General features: G+C 44.8%; 1 protein-coding gene across 2 annotated transcripts; it reads right to left on the reverse strand.

Annotated features, from left to right (window-relative positions):
* Window positions 1-187: 187 nt before the first annotated feature.
* Window positions 188-14,050, reverse strand: vstm4b (V-set and transmembrane domain containing 4b). Of its 2 annotated transcripts, none has more exons than XM_072667284.1 (8): window positions 13,889-14,050; window positions 10,740-11,138; window positions 5,367-5,420; window positions 4,117-4,224; window positions 3,966-3,999; window positions 3,230-3,354; window positions 3,060-3,124; window positions 188-2,022 (listed from the first exon to the last, which is right to left on the reverse strand). In XM_072667284.1, the coding sequence occupies exons 2-8, from the start codon at window positions 11,005-11,007 to the stop codon at window positions 1,897-1,899; spliced, it is 780 nt and encodes a 259-aa protein (XP_072523385.1). In that variant the 5' UTR covers window positions 11,008-11,138; window positions 13,889-14,050; the 3' UTR covers window positions 188-1,896. The 2 variants fall into 2 exon arrangements, with proteins under 2 accessions (XP_072523385.1, XP_072523384.1); XM_072667283.1 differs by lacking the exon at window positions 13,889-14,050 and adding an exon at window positions 12,478-12,551.
* Between the last annotated feature and the right edge of the window lie 5,210 nt (window positions 14,051-19,260).

Raw genomic sequence — 19,260 nt, forward strand, 5'->3', positions numbered from 1 at the left:
GGGGGGGCATTTCACTGAAAAAACAGAAAATTCTGGAGGTGAGCGTCAAACACCTCAGCATCTGTGAAAAAGAAGACGACCCAAGAACCTCACAGAATCTCATGGATCTAGAACCTTCTGCAGGAAGGGTAGGAGAAAAGCCTAAATAAACCAAGCAGTCAGCTGTCAGAGTTTTGGTCTTTGTCTTTTTTACTTCCAGCCCACTGGTCCCAGACAAGACAAATCAGTACAAAAAAAGATATATACACATACAAGGCACATACAAGGAATACATCAGTCACCAAAACCTGGACACCATGTCATTATACACTATGTGTCCAAATGTTTGTGGACACCCCTTCTAACAAAGGCTACTTTAAGTTGCACCCCCACACACATACAGCTATTCCCTGTAGAGAGGTAGGACTCTCTGGAGCAGATCAACATCATGAACCTATTGGCACTATGCTGCCTAATGTCAGGCGTGGGCTAGAGGGGTATAAAGCCCCCCAGCATTGAGCTGTGGAGCAGTGGAGGAATTGTGTTCTCTGGAATGATGTATGGTTAAGCTAGTAGAAAGCCTTCTTCCCTGGACAGTGGGCAAGAGAAACTACCAGGTGTCCAAATACTTTTACCATACCATATTGTGTATGTATAGGATTTGCACAAATTCATAGCCACTCTATTTCTCCCACACAGTTCACAGCGATCTGCAGCGATCCTCTCCGAACTGGGACCACAGCAGAACCCGAAACCCGAGCAGTGTGCAGTCAGTCGCTATTTGTTCCCGGAGGGGAGGGGAGAGGGGGTTGATGGTGGTGGTGGGGTGGTCTCTTCGTGCTGAATTCACAGCTGGTTCTTATTAGTGGTGTGGGCAGAGACCTCCCCGTCACGCTCAGCGTGGTTTTTCATTTTCACAGTTAGAGAACTTTCCCTGCGCTGGAGGTTTCACGACAACCTTCTGCATCCGAAGGGGCTGAACCAAGGCAGCATCTGTGCACCATGGGTCAACAGGGCTTTTCCGCCATTGCTGATAAAGGAAAATAGGAAAACTCAGCTCAGTCTCCGGCTGCTATTTGAGAGGAGCGGGAAGCTCTTGGTGTTTTCTGTGCTTGGCTTTTCCAGGCTTACATCCAAAGATGTACAACTTCAAATCTGCGGGACGGCAAATGCCGTCTTCCCTCAGTTCAGGTCTGTTTCCAGATTCCAGATTTCAGGGTCATTATCTTCAGGTCTTATACTAGTTTACCATGCAGTGAAGAGATCAGACGAGCTTTAAGGTGGAACTCGCAGATTAAAACGGGCGATTTCAGCGCCTGCCCACGTCTAACTCTCCATCCAGAACTGCTAATTAAAGCCTACCTTGGCTCACTAATTTGGGCACAGCTGGAGAAAGGAGTCGATCCTGGCTCGCAGATGAGAGGGCAGCTCTGATAACAGGACTAGTCTTCTGGGAGTGGACGGCTAAAGATGGCTGTTTACATGCGGTGCCACAGGCTACAGTTAGCTGTCTGTCAGACATAACAGAGCAGGAACAGCGTCTGGTCCTGATTTTTTATTTATGAATTTATTTATTTTTACCTGTCTTGCTGCTTGGAACGACGTCCAATGTCCTGGAAAGTGAAGTGATGTTAAACAGGCGCTATGAGATCGTGATGAGTACTGAACTTGCTTCGGGGTGCCACCAGTCATTGCACCCATACAGATACCGTTTCTGCAGCGTATCTGTATCTGAAACGTGTCCGAGTCTCGCAATAAAGGGAACAAACTAAAGCCGTGTACAAAAAAAACAAACAAAAAAACCCCACAACAACGAACCCCTCCGTACTTTTACACTGGGTTAGAGAACCATAGCAGATGCAGAAGTGAATATGGCGTCTCATAAATAACGCAGCTCGTCAGTGGAATGGCTCAGCCCTACATCATTCTGTCCTCAAAGAGTATCTGGGCATACACTGTCCCCGTCTTTGATGTTTTGGCGTCCGGCAGTGGCTTCACCAGTTCAAGCTCTGCATATGTCAGACTCTCCTCTGCGATCTTGGGCTGTAAGGTCAGAAAGGACGCCAGTTATTCAGATGAAACAGGTACTAAGATCCATTCATAAAGTGTTCCCTAAAATTATTAGTCATTCAATCAACCACTTCATACTCTACTGCCCCCCCCATCCCACACAATGTCCCCAACACTAGAAAGAGTGGGCCAACACACGCCCCCTCCGACAGGTGTGCAGTCAAGTCTCTCATTTCCGAACTGCCACTGATGCAACATCGCCGGGCAACCAACCAACGCGCCTGCAGGAAAAAAAGGGAAATAGCGACGGAGAGAGAGAGCAAGCCCAACTGTGCTCTTTCGTGGGGACTCGGCTGCTAATAGCTAGCAACATGACCAGGATTCGAACCAGCCACCCTCTGATCATAGTGACAGTGCTTTAGTGGTCCGCTGGACCACCCGGGGCCCATTCCTTATTTTTCCCTATTTCCCTTTTTCCTCCAGCTTGGTTCTGCCAGTTAACCCACCTGCTTGTAGCTGCTCCTAGCACAAGCAATGGTACTGAAACTAGGAGGGTCAGGACACTCATCTTAATGCTACGTGTCAAGGCATTGCCAGGCAGCCGGCATGCTTGGAGGAAAGTGCCCGGTCCCTAGCTCCACCCCACCAGCTAACAGACGCCTGTGGCGGCCAACATCGCTTCAGAAGTGATGAGGGCGGGGATCGCTATCTACCCACCTGGAGAGAAAGAACGGCCGGTTGTGCTCTCTCTGATTCCAGCTGCTGATGGCAAAGCGGCATTGCTCAGGATTCCAACTTGCGACCCCCCCGGGCCATAGTGGCAGCGCATGTGGTATTACCCTACCGCATTACTCAGTCCACATGCTTCTCTTCCTTCAGATCAAGCTTCTGGAGCTCTCAGCTTGTCCAGAAATGCACGTGTAAGGCACGTCCTTTAGCTTCCCAACTTTTCACATAATGCTGCTTTAAAGTAACTTCAATTTTACTATTTCTCAGAAGAGGACATCTAGGATGGTTAGAATCCCTGCCTTGAGATCAGCAAATGGGTGTAGCGTTTCCAAGAAACTCACCAAAACAATCTTTCTGGGCTGAGGTTTCAATAGCTTCGGCTTCCGCAGTTTGTCCGCAATGGGAGCTGGGAGGCAACACAACAGTGCAGACATCAGAGAGTGTTTCAGAGCTGCTTTAGTAATGAATTCAGAAAAGGGGGACACGTCCCGAGACCGCAGAGCAGCTTTACCTTTAGCAGGGATCTCTGGAGGCACCTCCACCTGTTCTACAGTCCTCTTCTTCTTCTTGTACTTCCTCTGCTTCTTGGGTAGAGCCGGAGAAAGGCTGACCACGCTAGTGACCGTCTCGCCAGAACTGGAGACAGACAGACATGTTTTTCAGAACTGTGGGTCTAGAAATCTAATGAGAGGAACCAAGAGGAACCAAGAATAACCTAGATAAAGGAAAAGAACCACCACGAGGAACCTGAAAGAAGAATCATTGGAAGGAACCAAGAGAGAAGATGCTCTTTGCTCTCTGAGAGCATGAGGAACAATCACTGAGAGGAATCCGCTACAGATTGTATACATATATTTGGACAAAAGTATTGGGACGCACCTCTTAATCACTGAATTCATGTATCTGATTCAGTCCCTTTCAGCCACAGGTGTATAAAACCAAGCCCCTAGCCCTGCAGTCTGCCTTTCTTACACACATTAGTGACAGAAGGAGAGGTTCTAAAGAACTCACTGAACTCCAGAAAAGCCTCCAATGCTCTGCTGACTCAATAACTGCAGAGCTCTAGACCTGCTGCTGTTGGAGCTTAGAGCAAAAGGGGGGCCGGCTCCATATTAATGTCTATGGGTTTAGAATGGGATGCCATAAAAGCTCCTCTACGTGGAATAGTGTGGAGGTGTCCCAATACTTTTGTCCATATAGTGAGGATCAACTAGAGCAGATGCGCTTCTTTTATGAAGTGGACTCACCTATTCTGAGGACTCTTGACCAAATGATAATTTTCTGCCGAAGACAAACAGAGAGAGAAAGGTCAGTCAGATGAGAGAACTGAGAAGAACCCTTTAGAACCCTTCACTCAGACGGTAGACCACATGAAGGCCACAAACTTGAAGCTCGTACCTTTTAAATGCCTCTTCCTCTGCAGGTACTGGCAGCTCACGGCCACAGTGAACATACACATGCAGAGTAGCCCCACACTGCAGATCAGCACTGCACACAGGTACACATCTGCAACACAACACCTTCAGGTCACGCCCTTCGTTCAGGAGAGCAGAACACCAACTAACACATGGGTATTTTCATCAACAGCCTCCAAACATGGTGGAGGTAGTTTCATCATCAACAGCTCACAGTGAGAGCTAGCCAGGCTAAAGTACAGCCTCCAAACATGGTGGAGGTAGTTTCTTATCCAAACCCGAACCCACCACCCCCTAATCCTAAACCTCACTCTCTCATCCAAACCCTGACCCAACATCACCTCAACCAAACCCCACCCACCACCGCCTCAACCTAAACCTCACTTTCTCATCTAAGCCGGACCCTCACAACTCCCCATGCAACACCACCTCATCAAAACCCCATTTAACACCACTTCATCCTAAATCCACTCTCTCATCCAAAGCTCACCCAGCTTATCCCAGCTCCACCTTCATCTTAAACACCACTCTCTTACCCAAACCCTACCCCAAACAACTTCATTCTAACTCCACCCTCTTATCCAAACAACCCACCACATCCAACCCACCACACCCCCTCTCATCCAAATGCCACCCAACACCACCTCATCCTAACCCTCTCCTCTAAACCCCACCCAACACCACCTCATCCTGACCCTCTCCTCTAAACCCCATCTAACACCAACCCATCCTAACTCCACCCTCTCATCAAAACTCCACCCAATACCATCTTATCGTAATTCCACCGCTTCATCCTAAATTCCACCCTCTTACCCAAACCCCACCCACCATCCTATATTTTTTTGACATAAACTCATAGTGGGATGCCACAGAAGAACCTTTAGCTTCCAGTGGGCGGCTAAGGTGCGTTTGGGCCGGAACCGTGACCTGCTCTGCTCTGCTCTACAAAACCATCGGCACCACCTTCACACACCGACCACAGCAGTTTTGCCCTGCAGTCTCAGTGTTGTATGGTTTAGACTAACTCGTCCGCAGTGTACGCTGTGGGGAGAACGAGTGGGAAGTAGTTTATTTTCCTGAGCTTCCTTTTTTTATTTTTACCTAAATCTGGAACTAAATCTGCCCTTCCTTCCTTCCTTCCTTTCTTTTCGCCTCCACAGCTGGAGCAGCTGTCGTAGCACCTACTCTGGGGCAGTTTCTGACAACATGGGTCAACGCAGCTTTGCGGCTTACCTTCAAACAGACTCCACAGGCCCTCCTTGGCGCTGGCGTCTGGGTGGACGTGCACTGCGGAAGAAGCAGAAGGAGAGAAGGGAGCTGAAGAAGAAGTGCACACTCATCACTGTGGCTCTCCTGCCTGGGTAATTGCACGGCTCGCAGGGTTTAAAAAAAGCTAATTATAGGGGAGGTTACATGTGGGATGACAGCACAGAGGCTACCCCTTTCTCTGGACGTTCTCCGTTCTCGGCCAGCAGCTCGTGGTGGCTAACACCCACCGTGATGCCCCGAAATACCCACAACCACCGGCAGCAGCTGACGACAGTAAGGCTGGCCTGGCTCGTAGACGCCAAGACCTCGCCAGCTAGACTGCTGACGGTGACTGCCCTGCTGAAAGTCCACCAGCCGGACCCAAGAGTTTCAACTCTCCTAGAGTGCGCGTTTGAACAATGATCCTAACCCTGCCCCTCACTGTAACCCCGCCTCTCATCTTAACCGAACCCCCATTGTCTTATCCTAACTACATCCTAAGATCACCCTAACCCAACCCCTTTGTCCTAACCCCACCCCCACTGTCTTATCCTAACTACATCATAACCCACCTTAAACCCACCCCAATCTAACCCCTCCCCTTACCCTAACCCAACCCCCTAGTCCTAATCCCACCCCACTGTCTTATCCTAACTACATCCTAAACCCACCCCATCTTAAACCCACCCTAATCGAACCCCTCCCCTCACCCTAACCCAACCCCCTAGTCCTAACCCCACCCCCACTGTCTTATCCTAACTACATCCTAAAACCACCCCATCTCAAACCCACCCTAATCGAACCCCTCCCCTCACCCTAACCCAACCCCCTAGTCCTAACCCCACCCCCACTGTCTTATCCTAACTACATCCTAAACCCACTCTCTCATCTTAAACCCATCCTAACCCCACCCTCTCACTCTAACCCAACCTCCTAGTCCTAACCCCAACCCCACTGTCTTATCCTAACTACATCCTAAACCCATCCTAAACTCACCCTCTCATCCAACTCCACCCCCACTGTCTTATCCTAACTACATCATCTCATCCTAACCCCACCCCCACTGTCTTATCCTAACTACATCCTAAACCCACCCCATCTTAAACCCACCCTAATCGAACCCCTCCCCTCACCCTAACCCAACCCTCTCACTCTAACCCAACCTCCTAGTCCTAACCCCAACCCCACTGTCTTATCCTAACTACATCCTAAACCCACCCTCTCATCTTAAACCCATCCTAAACCCACCCTCTCATCTTAAACCTCATCTTAAAAGGATTAAAGAACGAGTAAAGAACCTCCACTGGATGTAAAGGTTCTAGGCAGAAGCCTAGTGTTGAAGCCTCTGCACTATATGAAGCCTCTTTAAACCCAAGTTACATAGTAAGATTCTTCACAGCTGACCAATTAGAACATGACTCACCTTTGACGGACGTCTGCTAATCTGGGTCAGCTCTAATCTGGGCCCAGCTCTAATCCAGACTTCAGCACGTTTCTGGGAACAGTGAGCCACGTTCGGCTCTGTATGTTCCCATTCATGAGCTGCTCAATATTCCACTTCTTTTCGGGGTCTAATTCAAGTGTGGTGGAGCTGGACGACGAACAGAGGGTCTCTCTGTTGAGTCACACAAATCATATTTGGACAAAGAGGCCCAGATAAAAATTCTGGACCGCAGCTGCTGCGCTTTGTGAAGGCTGTAAAAGGGGTAGACGGCTGTGCGGCAGCCAGAGATGCCCAAGTTGTTTCTGAAGACACAGACAAGGCAAGGCCCTTAAACCACGCCATCAATACTGCAGCTGCGTGCACTGAGGCGTCTTTGACTGCGCCGCTTTTCACCAGAGTGCTTCTCCAATGGAACAAATGCAGCTGCGGAGAACATGTTCTAATGACTCGCTGTGAGCAGTTTTGCTCCACCAACCATTGGTGGTTATAGATTGGTACGGGAGGGTATGTGCATAGATTGGCATTGTTATAGATTGGTACGGGAGGGTATGTGTATAGATTGGTTCGCGAGGGTATGTGTATAGATTGGCAGTGGTATAGATTGGTATGGGAGGGTATGTGTATAGATTGGTACGGGAAGGTCTGTGTATGGATTGGTGTGGGTATAGATTGGTACGGGAGGGTATTTGTATGGATTGGTGTGGGTATAGATAGCTACGGGAGGGTATGTGTATAGATTGGTACGGGAAGGTATGTGTATGGATGGGTAAGGGTATAGATTGGTACGGGAGGGTATGTGTATAGATTGGCATTGGTATAGATTGGTATGGGAGGGTATGTGTATAGATTGGTATGGGAGGGTATGTGTATAGATTGGTACGGGAAGGTCTGTGTATGGATTGGTGTGGGTATAGATTGGTACGGGAGGGTATTTGTATGGATTGGTGTGGGTATAGATAGCTACGGGAGGGTATGTGTATAGATTGGTACGGGAAGGTATGTGTATGGATGGGTAAGGGTACAGATTGGTACAGGAGGGTATGTGTATAGATTGGCATTGGTATACATTGGTATGGGAGGGTATGTGTATAGATTGGTATGGGAGGGTATTTGTATAGATTGGCAGTGGTATAGATTGGTATGGGAGGGTATGTGTATAGATTGGTACGGGAAGGTATGTGTATGGATTGGTGTGGGTATAGATTGGTACGGGAGGGTATTTGTATGGATTGGTGTGGGTATAGATAGGTACGGGAGGGTATGTGTACGGACTGGTGTGGGTATAGATTGGTACAGGAAGAAATGTGTATGGATTGGTGTGTGTATAGATTGGTATGGGAAGGTATTTGTATGGGTTGATGTGGTTATAGATTGGTACGGGAGGGAATGTGTATGGATTGCTATGGGTATAGATTGGGACGGGAGGTATGTGTATGGATTGCTATGGGTATAGATTGGGTCGGGAGGTATGTGTATGGATTGGTGTGGGTATAGATTGGTATGAGAGGGTATGTGTATGGATTGGTGTGGGTATAGATTGGTATGGGAGGGTATGTGTATGGATTGCTATGGGTATAGATTGGTATGGGAGGGTATGTGTATGGATTGTTATGGGTATAGATTGGGACGGGAGGTATGTGTATGGATTGCTATGGGTATAGATTGGGACGGGAGTTATGTGTATCGATTGGTGTGGGTATAGATTGGGACGGGAGGTATGTGAATGGATTGGTGTGGGTATAGATTGGTACGAGAGGGTATGTGTATGGATTGGTATGGTATAGATTGTTATGGTATTGACTTATATAGGTATGGATGGGTATGGGTATGTTGGGTGTGGAAATGGAAGGGTATGGTATTGAACCCAGTGTGGTTCTCCTAATTAATGGCCTGCATGAAAAAAAAAAAAATTCAAGTAGTAGGCATATTTTTCGGTTATTTGGGAAATTTTGGTTATTTAAAAAACTACTTGAAAATGCTAGCAGAATGACACTCCCACATTAGAGAAATATGTGATATTTTGACCAGGAATAAGATCATTTCACTCACCAGGACAGTTTCTTTCCTCATATTTAACTCAATGAAGAACTCTCATGAAGACCATTTACATTTCAATGGCAACTTCCTGACATGTTTTCCACACAACACCTCCCTGCAGCATGCTGTTATCCTTCCCACAAGTGTTGTCGGTATTCCCTCCTTGCGCTGTGCTACCATGCACTTAAATCATGACCGCATCCTCTGCATCACGGTGCAATCTCCTACAAAAACCCTCACAGCTCTCAACATGCTCAGAGCGAACCGGTCCAATGCCAGGAGAACGTCCGATCACAGTACAGGGGTTCGTGGTGTTCATGGTTTTGTTGTGGTGCTCAGATAAGGATGTTTCAGGGTATGGAGTGGTATGGTATGGATTGTATGTACAGGTACAGATGGGTATAAATGCATATTAAATTAGTATTGGTGTGTATTGGCATGGATATGGATGGGTATGGGTTTTGGTATGAATTGAAATGGGGATGTATTGTTATGGGTATGAAAGTATTTGAGAGTATTTATTAAAAATAGCTTATTTTTCAATCCTTTTAAAGTATGTAAATATTGGAAATCTAAGTATTGCCAATAAAAATGAAAATGGCCGTTATAAGAATTTAATAGCTTCAAAACCAGGCCTAAACCGTCCTCCCTCGCCGGGATTGAAACCCAACTGATAGGGAGGTGTTTACTCTGGAATACAAACACGATTCCAGATCTGTGACCCCGTCGTCTGGAATATGGCATCTGAGAATCCAGACAGTTTTACCTCAGATGTCATCACACTAGACTCTACACTGGCTGCCAGATGGCTAATCTACCAGGCTGTGCGAGAGCCCCGGTGCCACTGTCGTTCCGGCCTCTGGGTGTCTGCATGTCTGCCTGTAACTGAGCGGAGGGAAACTCCGCTCTGCAGCCAGTATCAATAGTGTTTAGCTGTAAGGAGGCCAGCGCTCCCTCTGTTCTCCGCCCTGTAAACAGCCTCACTGCACTCGCACTGCCAGGAGACAGCGGCTATAGGCCCTCTCAGACTCGCAGAGCACGTTTCCACATTATTACTGTTGGGAAAACTAATGTGGAAAAAGATTTCTGCTGCGGGTTTTGTGAGACAGTATTACTCATAGAAAAAGCAAGTTTGCAATTGAAATAAATCTGATAACCTGATGTGAAAAAGCTCCCTGCACGGCACTGTTAAAATAAAAAGAAAGCATCTAAAATCTGGACAATATATCTAATATTTCTTATTTACAGATTATTGTAAGAATATTTTACTTATTTCTGGATAATTTGGTATTTGTTAAAAAATAAACAGAAATACTGCTAATTTTCTTCAGGAGGTAACGTAAGAATCAGATATTCTAGAAATAATGCTGGTATTTTTGCATTTTTAAAGAAATAATGCAGATAATTTTGTATTTTTCTAAAAATAATGGTGTAAATTGTAGATTGCTTGATGAATAATTAACATGATTTTTCATTTTTCAAGAAATAATGGCATTTAGTTGTATTTTTCCAAAAATAATGCAGATAATTTGCATTTTTCAATAAATAATGCAGTTCATTCTGAAGTTCCAATAAGTAATGCATATGATTTAGATGTTTTCAATAAATAATGATGTTAATTTTTTAGTAAACAATGCAGTTACGTCTGAAGTTTCAATAAATAATGCAGATCCTTTTGGATTTTACAGCATATATAATGCTTTATAATACCAACAGAATTAATGACTTTCAATAGATAAAATGAATGATCTTTTTCTAAGTAAAGAAATAAGTAATTACTAAATCATGTGACATCTCAAAATTACAAATTTCAGTTACATTTAAGAGGATTTCACTTTTTGATTTTGATGTATGAACGAACACATTTGTAGGCGTACCTTTCAGTTCTGTAGCCGCGGTGGAGTTGGTGGAGGCCTTCCAGCGGTCCCGATGCTTCTTGAACTCCTGGACTCGGCAGCTGTACAGGCCTCTGTCGGTATTGGTGATGTTGACGATGAGGAGGTTGTAGATCTTCCCTTGTTTGACCACAGTCAGCTTCATCTTAGGCGTGGGGAAGCTCTTTGTGTAGTTTCCATAGAACTTGGCCTTCCTCATGTTCACCTTGGCCACAAGGAACTCGTCACCCCCCCACGTCGGCTGAAACATCCATCGCACCACTGGGAGGCTGTCCGACTTGCGGCGCTGGGTCACCTGGCAGGACAGTGTCACGTTCTCGCCCTCGGCGGCCACCGTGAACGGAGATGGAGTGACCGTGACGTTGATGGCTTTGCATACATCTGGAGATAAGGAGAGGGGTGTTAGTCGTTAGTCAAGGTCTGAAGCTCTACAAGCTCCTCACAGAAAGTTCTTCCACCTAATGGTGATGAAGACACTGCCTGATGCCTGAGACTCTGTTCTACCAGAGTTCTGAGAAGAGTTCGGCTCTAGAACCTGCTTTTAGAACCATATCATTAAAATGGTGGAGGGATACATGCTGCAGGGCAAAAAAGTAGTCCCTAAAGAGACTGTATTAGTTGAGATTCTCCACTATTTTACCATCATCATCATTCCATATAAAACTCAGAAGACACATGTAGCTTCACTGGTGGGTTTGGAAAGTTTAAAAAATATGGGCTATATCTGTGTTCTCTATTGTGAAGCTCAGTTTCACATCAAATCCCCCCTCTAAAAAAAGTATTCTCAAACACTGAGCTTTGAGAGTTTGGAAAATTGGTGGACTTGATATATCTGTGTGGCCCGAAAACGTCAATGCATCAAAAAGGAACATTTTCCAGAGACGGCTGTCTGCTGATCTACTTAATGAGCTCTTTTTGGTGGCCCATCTGGAGGCCGTTATTTGAGGGGGATTCGAACTCGGGTCAGACTCACAAATAAATAAAGCGAGAGTGGTTGAACTGCCTTCGTTAAAACTGAGCATCTCTGCTGTCTAATAAAAGCATGTCAAGCTTCAACATCTGGTTTTCTGGCCTTGGAACTTTCCACAGACAGTAAGCACATTTATGAAGAGCAAATAAACATGCTGTCCAGCAGCCAGCTGTCCTCTCTGATGCAGGACCGTTGCAGGAGCGTTGTGCTGTATATAGAAACAGCTATTGTGGCTGCATTTATATATATACAGTATTTTATATATATATATATATATATATATATAGTCTAGACTCCGGCTCCAGAATGGGAGTTGTGTTGTGGTATATACAGTATTCCAATGAGGGAGGAGCCAAAAACCACAACATACTCTTTGGCTCTCTGCTCTTTTACTGGGAAAAAGAAGTCAAACAAAGAGAGAATTGTGTGGATTTGTGTCTTTTTGGTATATTTTGAGCTGGTTGAGCTGTCAACGTTAAACATAACATGCTCCTGGATGGTAACATCAGTGTAATCTGCATTATAATGTGGTCCATAAGTGCCTATTCCTCCTTATTACAATTCACACATTTGCATTTGACCTCCGTCCTCCATCCTACAGTTCTGACACTGGCTAGTTGATGTTTGTCACCATAAACACACCTTTAAAGCTCATCAACTAGAGATCATTTACATGTACAAATGTACTACAAAGATCTCTTCAGCATTTTTCACAAACATACATTTGACATCGGAACAGAACGGGCTTACCTCCGAGGAGAACGCTAGTCAGGAAAACTACTACCACTGCTGAGAACTTCATTCCCCAGACCTTCAGGCTCCATAAACCCTCAGTTAACTGTCTCTACAGAAAGGCGCCCCCTCTCTCGCATAACCCCCCCCACACACTTCTCGGCTCCACCACGAAACCCGAGATGGGGCATGCCCTGTTTCTCTTCAGCAGACTCCCTCGCTCCTCCCTCCCACACTCACACATGCCCTCCTATACTGCTCAGAAAACCTCTCTCCATGAGGCTGGAGTGTCCACCACTCACAGTACCCTGCAGTCATTTACTAGGCAGCAAGTGAACGGTCAGTGCTTGAAGGTGATGAAGGTGCTAAAGCAGGGAAAATGGACAAGTGTAAGCATCTGAGACACTTTGACAAGAACCAAACTGTGAAGTTCTAGACAATGACTGGGTCAGAACATCTCCAGAACATCAGGCATCAGGTCTTGTGGGGTGTTCCCGGTATGCAGTGGTCAGTACATACCTACCAATAATGCTCTAAGGAAGGACAATGATATCAATGGCTATCAATGATGCTCATGGAGTTCTGCTGCTAATGTTAGTCTTGGTGCCAGATACCACAGGACACCTGCAGAGGTCTTGTGGAGTCCATGCCTAAATAGGTCAGAGGACATGGAGGGACATCATCATTGTCCTTTGACAGTCCTCCTTTGAGAAGTCATGTGTGAATCTTCCGACCAAACTCTTTTAGAGTTTAGAGTACTGAGGATCCTTCTTGGTTCTTAAAGGTAAGGGTTCAACCCAAAGAACTGTTTGAATGCAGCTTCATGGTTCTTCATCTACGTTCTAAAAAAGGGGTTGGACTTTATGGTGCTTTAGAAAATCAACTCAAACAACATGCTCATGTTGGGCTCACATGGGTGGAACGTTGGCTAGGTGGGTTGTTACCAGGACCCAGTTGGGCTTCCCAAATGGGCCCCATCATTACAGACCACCTTCATCTCACATTGGTCCCATCTAGGCCCCATATAGAGTGTACAACCCAGATGGGGCCCAGGTTTTACCCCTTCTGGTCTCATCACTGACCCTGGAGGGCATCCATATGTGAGGCCAATGTGGAACCTGGGGGCAAAATGTTCTGGTCACCAGCTGGGATATCCATACAGGCCCTATATGGACATGTTTGCAGGAGGTTGTTATGTTTGTAGAGAAGATCCATTTAAACAGATGATAAAAATACAACAATGGTTCCTAGAGTTGTTGTGTTTCTATCCAGAACCATTGCTTTTTTAAATCTTTTTTTTTTACATTTAATAATTTAGCACCAAACAGATGAAAGTATTTGACTACAAGTAAAAGTATTTCAAGCCTTTGAAACTCCTGAAAAAAGTACTAATACTTGGAATTGAGTCAGGGATACTGGTCATACTCACCTCTAGTTAGATCCACAAATGCATAACCAGGTCTACAGCTGGTTCCTTGGTACTGGTGGTTCTACTCTGCCAGGAGGTTCTGCTCTGAATGTCAGTCAGCACTGTTGTTAATCCTCTGCTCTTTAAACTGGAGGGGCTGTTAGTCACATCGTGGCTTGGAAGTTGTTTAGTAATAACATCTCTTCTTGACTGTAAATCTCGAGGCTTAGACTTGGTACATTGTCCCAGCTGGTGTAAACAGACTTGTTTACAAGGCCTTTGTAGAGCTTGAGCCTCTTTGGCCTCACTGCAGTGAGCGGGCTCTACTGCCCTCTACTGGACAACGGTGTGATTGCATACAGGATAAGCAGTCAATAAAAAGGGGTTGTTTAAAGATGGCAATGATAGCATCAGCAAAAATTATACCTTGGTCTTTAATGTAATCTATATAAATGGATTTTCTCATTTCCTAACAATAATATTTTTAGATTTTTCACTCGTTTTAAGTGTCAAATTGAAAAACATATTGCTTTTCTCATGCAAACCTGTTCTGCACATAGACATTTTTCAGGTGATAAAATGGCTTGAAACATACAAGATATAAGATCTAAGTCAAACAGTCTTAGATCATCATCACAAAATGTGCAAAAGCAGAAATAAATTAGAGATATTAGACTGGATTAGAGATGTTTTCTTTTGAAAAGATACAAAATGTCAAGCCCATAAGGGGTCTTCCAATGTCATATAACGCTTATTCAATACCATATAGACCAATTTTCTGGCCCAGAGTGCAGCACAGCCCCTTTAAACAAGACATAATAAGTAAAGTGGACAATCCACCAACTAGATCCTCAGTAAAAATACCAGTATCCGAAGCACTGCACCACGGTGACCTTCGAAACCACTGGAAACCTTTTCTAGCTTTAAACCAGTTGCAGATTTGTTTGGACAGTACCAGTAAAACGCATAGAGACACTTTAAACCCAAAAGTATCCAGACAGCCCTTGTAATTAGAGAACGTTTAGCTCCAATAATGCATATGAAGATTGTATTACATGTAAAACATTGTATTCATGTGTGAGTGTGTTTGTGTGTATCCAGATGTTCTCACGTGCGTCCAAGGAGAGCCAAGACCTCATTAAAGCACACTCTGCAGAACGTTTTCAGCTGGTTTATTCACATAACACTTACAAACAACTACCGCCCAACTTACAGGGCAGCAGGGCGTCAAAAAAAGGATACAGATACATTCATATTCTCAAATTTGAACACATTTCAGTCACAACAATGAAAAACATAACGTCAGAAATCCAGCTTAACTTAGCTGCATATAGCGCTATAGAAGCGCTCATGATTGACGACCAAAATGAAACATTCAAAGTGAACCATAAAGCAAATAAAAAAACAAACAAACTACTTTTAACGGAAACCTGGGCTTATCTCTAGAGCCCCCCGTCAGAAATCATGGGATTGTCAGTTTTTCGCTGCTCTCAGAGGCTCATCGGAAGGTTGTATAAACCCGATGGTTAGTAGTCAGGATTGGGAGAGTTTTTAAAAACATAAAAAAATGGAATCCGTTAAAGATTACTGATTACCTGTGCAAAATGCAATTACAGTGTAAAGTAACGCAATCTGATCGGATGAATTGTCAGGTGTTTCCCACATCTAAAAAACACTTCTTTATCTCTTCGACTTCAACTTACAAGCGGTTTGAATAGCACTTCCTAGTTTCCGACACCTCTTGAACACAGCATTAGTGGCTAAAACCAGTAGGAATGGACTAGCATTAACTGCTAAATGGCCAGCTGTAATCTTTCAAGCAAACATTATCATTCAAGAAATCGTCAGGATCAGGAGATGGCAAAGCAAAATAAAGAATAAGGCAAGAATTTATGTAATAAAATAAAATTAGAGACATCGTCACATGCAAAACTTTAAGCTTTTTATAGGGTTTTTCTCTGGACCTTCTGACCTATGAGCTCATTAAGAACTGAAATATGACTGTGGCTACATGCTACGCTAATGCTTCTGTGCGCTGATCCTACATCATGACAATCGCCTCGCCAGAATACCCCCAAACAAACCAGTGTTCTCTGCCCAGTGTGGAGTAAAGAGGCTTTACTGTAGCTGGTGTTGTTCTTTAACAGCACAAATTATATTTCAGCTTCAACAGATCCAGAGATGTTAATGGTAGATGGGGGAATGAACACAGGTATAAGTGCATCAGAACATCTGTGTTGACCCAGAGGAGTAATATACTAATATGGGTAATAAACCGAGTGCAGAAAAGTCCTTGACTTTAGAGGGTCTATGGCAAAAATCCCTCAGTCTAAGTGACTACTACTGCCCTTTATTTTGACATTATTATGTAGTATCACGAAAATTAAGAAAATAAGTCCCCTTATAACTGTTCTGCTGTCTTAAGGGTCAAAATGACCCGCCATCATATTCATCAGGACAGAAAAAAAACCCTAAATGATGAAACCCCCTACTGCTTATATACGGGTTCTTCGCTTCTACCACATGGGGTCTGCAGTGGTTTGGCCTCCACCTATCAGGAGATCCTGCTTTCCGTGTCAGTGACTCTAAAAAGCAGGTAAACAGAAGAGCTGTTACGTAATGACGTTGCTTTGATGATCACGGTATTATTGTTTCACGATAGCTGTGAAACAATAATAAATGAATTTAATGAACTTTTACCGTAGAGATGGCCTTCTTGCTGAGTCCTCTGAAAGGTAAGGAATTCCTGGGTTAGGTTGGAGCAGTGGTTCAGAAATCAAGCGTTGTGCTAATGGCGGCTAATAAGCATTACCTGATGGCTCGTTGTCCAGAATGTGCCGTTTAATCATGCAGACCTTCATCGCGAGGAAGCAGACTGCTAAGAAAAGGCCGATCCCAGCTCCTATCAATGCGTATTTCACTTCTGAGGCTCAGATAAAAAGGTTGGACAGAGTGAGAAAGACATGAGCAACTTTGGGAAAGACATAATTTCAATACAGCAGCTGTTCTTTGTATTGCAGCAGAATTTCATGATGAACGGATCAATAGAAACGCTCCACATGACTGGGAATCCAATCTTTTTTACGTTTGCCTTGTCCTTTTTGTTTTGTTTGGACAGTGGTCAGATTAATGATCATTCTCTGATTCATAAAGAGGATTACAGAAGGTTTTACAGTTTCTGTGAAAGCTGCCACCACCACTCTTTCCCCTCATTTGCCAGGGCACAGTTAGTGATTCATGACACTACACCGTCACACAAAAAAATACCATGTGGATGAACCTGATGGTAAAATCTTTCCTGCCGCAGAGCTGTGACTGTCGAATTTTACACATCTGGCCCGACTAAATTCATTAAATTCCCTTTACATTTCTTTAAACTTAAACTGCAGCACAACCCTAATCCTCACCTTAATCCAAAACCTAAACCTATTGCTCACCCTGGTACGAAACCTACCACTTTCTTAACACCTAAACCTAACTGCAAACTTAATCCGAAACCCAAACCTGACCCTGATCCTAATCTTAACCCTGGTCCTAATGCTAAACCTAACTGCAAATTGAATCTAAAATCCAAACCTGACCCTGATCCTAATCTTAACCCTGGTCCTAATGCTAAACCTAACTGCAAATTGAATCTAAAATCCAAACCTGACCCTGATCCTAATCTTAACCCTGGTCCTAATGCTAAACCTAACTGCAAATTGAATTTAAAACCAAAACCTGACCCTGATCCTAATCTTAACCCTGGTCCTAATTCTAAACCTAATTGCAAACTTAGTCTGAAACCCAAACCTGACCCTGGTCTTAATCTTATCCCTGGTCCTAATTCTAAACCTAGCTGCAAACTTAATCTAAAACCCAAACCTGACCCTGATCCTAATCTTAACCCTGGTCCTAATGCTAAACCTAACTGCAAATTTAATTCGAAACCCAAACCTGACCCTGGTCATGAACCAAATCTTAAACTTAAACCTAACCCTTACCCTTACCCTGGCCATACACTTAATCCTGGTCCTTGTCCTAATCTTAACCCTACCACTGCTGAGACTTGCTGACTGTAGATCATCAATAGAGTTCTAATCAGAAATCTAGAACCTATCCTAGGTTCTAGATTTAGCTGGAAGGATTGTTAGATGTGTCTCTTACCTGGTTCATTCTTCGAGGAGTCCCCGTCCCCTCTCACATGCCTCATCAGCACGTCTGTAACAACATCACCACCATTACCCTGGAGTTTGTCTCCCTTTACTGCCGTAAAAGCTTCTCCTCTATTGGGAAGGCTTTACACTGGCTGTTGAATATTGCTGTGAGAAAGATTTGATTGCATACAACCCCCTGAGAGTGAGAGTGTGGTCGGATTCTGATGTTGGATGATTAGTTAGACTTGCCAACTCATCCCATCTAAAAGGACTAGATGGAGCTCCACCACCATCATTCCAGGGAACCCAGTTCCTCCACTGCTCCACAACTCCTCAATGCTGGGGGGCTTTATTATACCCCTGCTCTAGCCCATGCCTGGCATTAGGCAGCATGGTACCCTTTGGGGTCATGGGATCATGGGTGCTCCAGAGCGTCCTGTTCTGTTGGTCAGAGCTTATACAGCAATGTGGGAACACGTGGGTCAGTGAAGGTGTGCCCTTGAATAAGGGTTCTTTTAGGGTTCTTTAGTGATGATAATGGTTCTAGGTAGAAACTTAACACCTCAAGGAACTGTTTGGATGCTTCAGTGGTTCTCCGGCGTCTGAGTACCCAGACTGCTGTTGCCTTTAATACACCTCGGCGTGCAGAAACAGGAAGTGGTGTAACTTTCACGAAGGGAGGAAGTGAGATGAGATTGCTGATATGTCATTCTACTTAACATTCCGCCACACATCGCTCTGCAAGGTTCTTAGCAAAAGCAATCTCAAAAAACAAAGCAATGAGAACAGTAGGGTTCTTTGACTAACCTGACAAAGAACCATTTAAACCCTACATGTCCAAAAGTTTGTGGACATCCCTTCTAAAGAACACCTTCTTTAGACACACTCACACATCCTATCCAGTCCCTGTAGAGAAGAAGTACCTGGAGCAGATAAACTAATGCTGCCGAATGCCAGATGTGGGCTAGAGGGGTATAAAGCCCCATAGCAGCATTGAGCTGTGGAGCAGTGGAGGAACTCTGGAGTGTTCTCTGGAGTGATGGATGGTGCTCGGCCCAAGAGCTTGGAGGTGGGGGGTCCATAAGCATCAATGAGACCCTGTGGACCGTTTCATGGGTTGTCCTTCCCACTGCATACCGGGAACACACACATAACAAGACCTGCCTGACGTTCCCAAAATGTTCTGACCCAGATCACAGTTCAGTTCTCATCAAAGTATCTTAGCCTATTTTTTACTTGTCTGAGTCACTGACTGCT

This window comes from Salminus brasiliensis, chromosome 22 (genome assembly GCF_030463535.1).
Source record: "Salminus brasiliensis chromosome 22, fSalBra1.hap2, whole genome shotgun sequence".
Lineage (NCBI taxonomy): Eukaryota > Metazoa > Chordata > Actinopteri > Characiformes > Bryconidae > Salminus > Salminus brasiliensis.

Coding starts and splice junctions, on each gene's coding strand:
- vstm4b (XM_072667283.1), bottom strand. CDS start 12,529: ATGAAGTTCTCAGCAGTGGTAGTAGTTTTCCTGACTAGCGTTCTCCTC. Junction 3,355..3,965: donor GTCAAGAGTCCTCAGAATAG/GTGAGTCCACTT, acceptor GTCTGTCTCCAG/TTCTGGCGAGACGGTCACTA. Junction 2,023..3,059: donor AGCCCAGAAAGATTGTTTTG/GTGAGTTTCTTG, acceptor CTGACCTTACAG/CCCAAGATCGCAGAGGAGAG.